Source organism: Hordeum vulgare, chromosome 1H (genome assembly GCF_904849725.1).
Source record: "Hordeum vulgare subsp. vulgare chromosome 1H, MorexV3_pseudomolecules_assembly, whole genome shotgun sequence".
Classification (NCBI taxonomy): Eukaryota; Viridiplantae; Streptophyta; class Magnoliopsida; order Poales; family Poaceae; genus Hordeum; species Hordeum vulgare.
Genome location: NC_058518.1, coordinates 323,082,948 through 323,083,968, shown reverse-complemented (window position 1 = coordinate 323,083,968; position 1,021 = coordinate 323,082,948). Strand labels below are relative to the sequence as shown.

Genomic DNA, 1,021 nt, shown 5'->3' with positions numbered 1-1,021 from the left:
CCGGCGCAGGACACTGCCCCTGAATTAATGGTGTGTAACTGACTGTCCGTAATCACAGGTTTCAGCTAATGTCATCCATATCCAATTATTATTACTACCAATGAATACCTCCCAAGTTTAGGAGTAATAATGTCTCGAGGTAAAAATGGCACAGTAGTACAATAGCGAGGGTTTTCTGGCGCGAGCAACGCTTGAGGTGAAACGTATACACCAAAGACTTCAGTTCACAGAACTCACGCGGGACGCATTGCCTACCAAACCCAAAGCCCTTGTGGGCGCTCACTCTCCCGCCTATAAATAGGAGCAACGCGCTCCGCTCCCCTTGTGCCACCAAGTCCATCGATTTGACACTGTCAGTCACACTCGTTTCTTGAAGAACGTTGTGCTTGGAGGAGTCAGAGCTAGATCCAAGACCATGGCCAGGATGGCGGCGGTGGCCATGTGGGCACTATTAGCACTGGTGGTTGTCGGCCCGCCGTCGGTGGCGGCGCAGGAGTGCGACGCGGGGAAGCTGATCGTGTGCGCGGCGGCGATCATCGGCGGGGCGGAGCCGTCGGAGTCGTGCTGCTCGAACCTGAAGGCGCAGGAAGGCTGCCTCTGCAAGTACGCGAGCAACCCTGCGTATTCCGGCTACATCAACAGCCCCACCGCCCGGAAGACCCTCGCCTCCTGCGGCATCCCTATCCCAACCTGCCCGCTGTAGACATGCTGTATGCATGCGTGCACATATAGTGTGCTAATGTATTGCTCTCGGAATGAAAAAGATTTGTGTTGTGTGTTGATCTAGTGATAAACTGGCCGGATTTGCTATTTCAATAACAGTTACGAGCGCAGTAGGTGTGCTCGCCGTTCGTTTTCTGCTAAGTTTCCATGTCTTCGCTGATAAAAAAGGATGTTCGTTTCGACGGCCTGATTTCAGGGTCAGGGATGCAGGAATTAGGGATTAGAACATCAAAGCGCATGGCGCCGCACGCATCCAATGTGACGAAAGAACGGTACACGTAGGTGAGAAAACCTGAAC

The 1,021-nt window shown here is 53.0% G+C and overlaps 1 protein-coding gene across 1 annotated transcript; it reads left to right on the top strand.

Annotated features, from left to right (window-relative positions):
• Positions 1 to 306: 306 nt before the first annotated feature.
• LOC123410323 (non-specific lipid-transfer protein 2P-like) lies at positions 307 to 794 on the top strand. Its single transcript, XM_045103253.1, has one exon. The coding sequence runs from the start codon at positions 416 to 418 to the stop codon at positions 701 to 703; it is 288 nt and encodes a 95-aa protein (XP_044959188.1). The 5' UTR covers positions 307 to 415; the 3' UTR covers positions 704 to 794.
• The last annotated feature ends 227 nt before the right edge of the window (positions 795 to 1,021 follow it).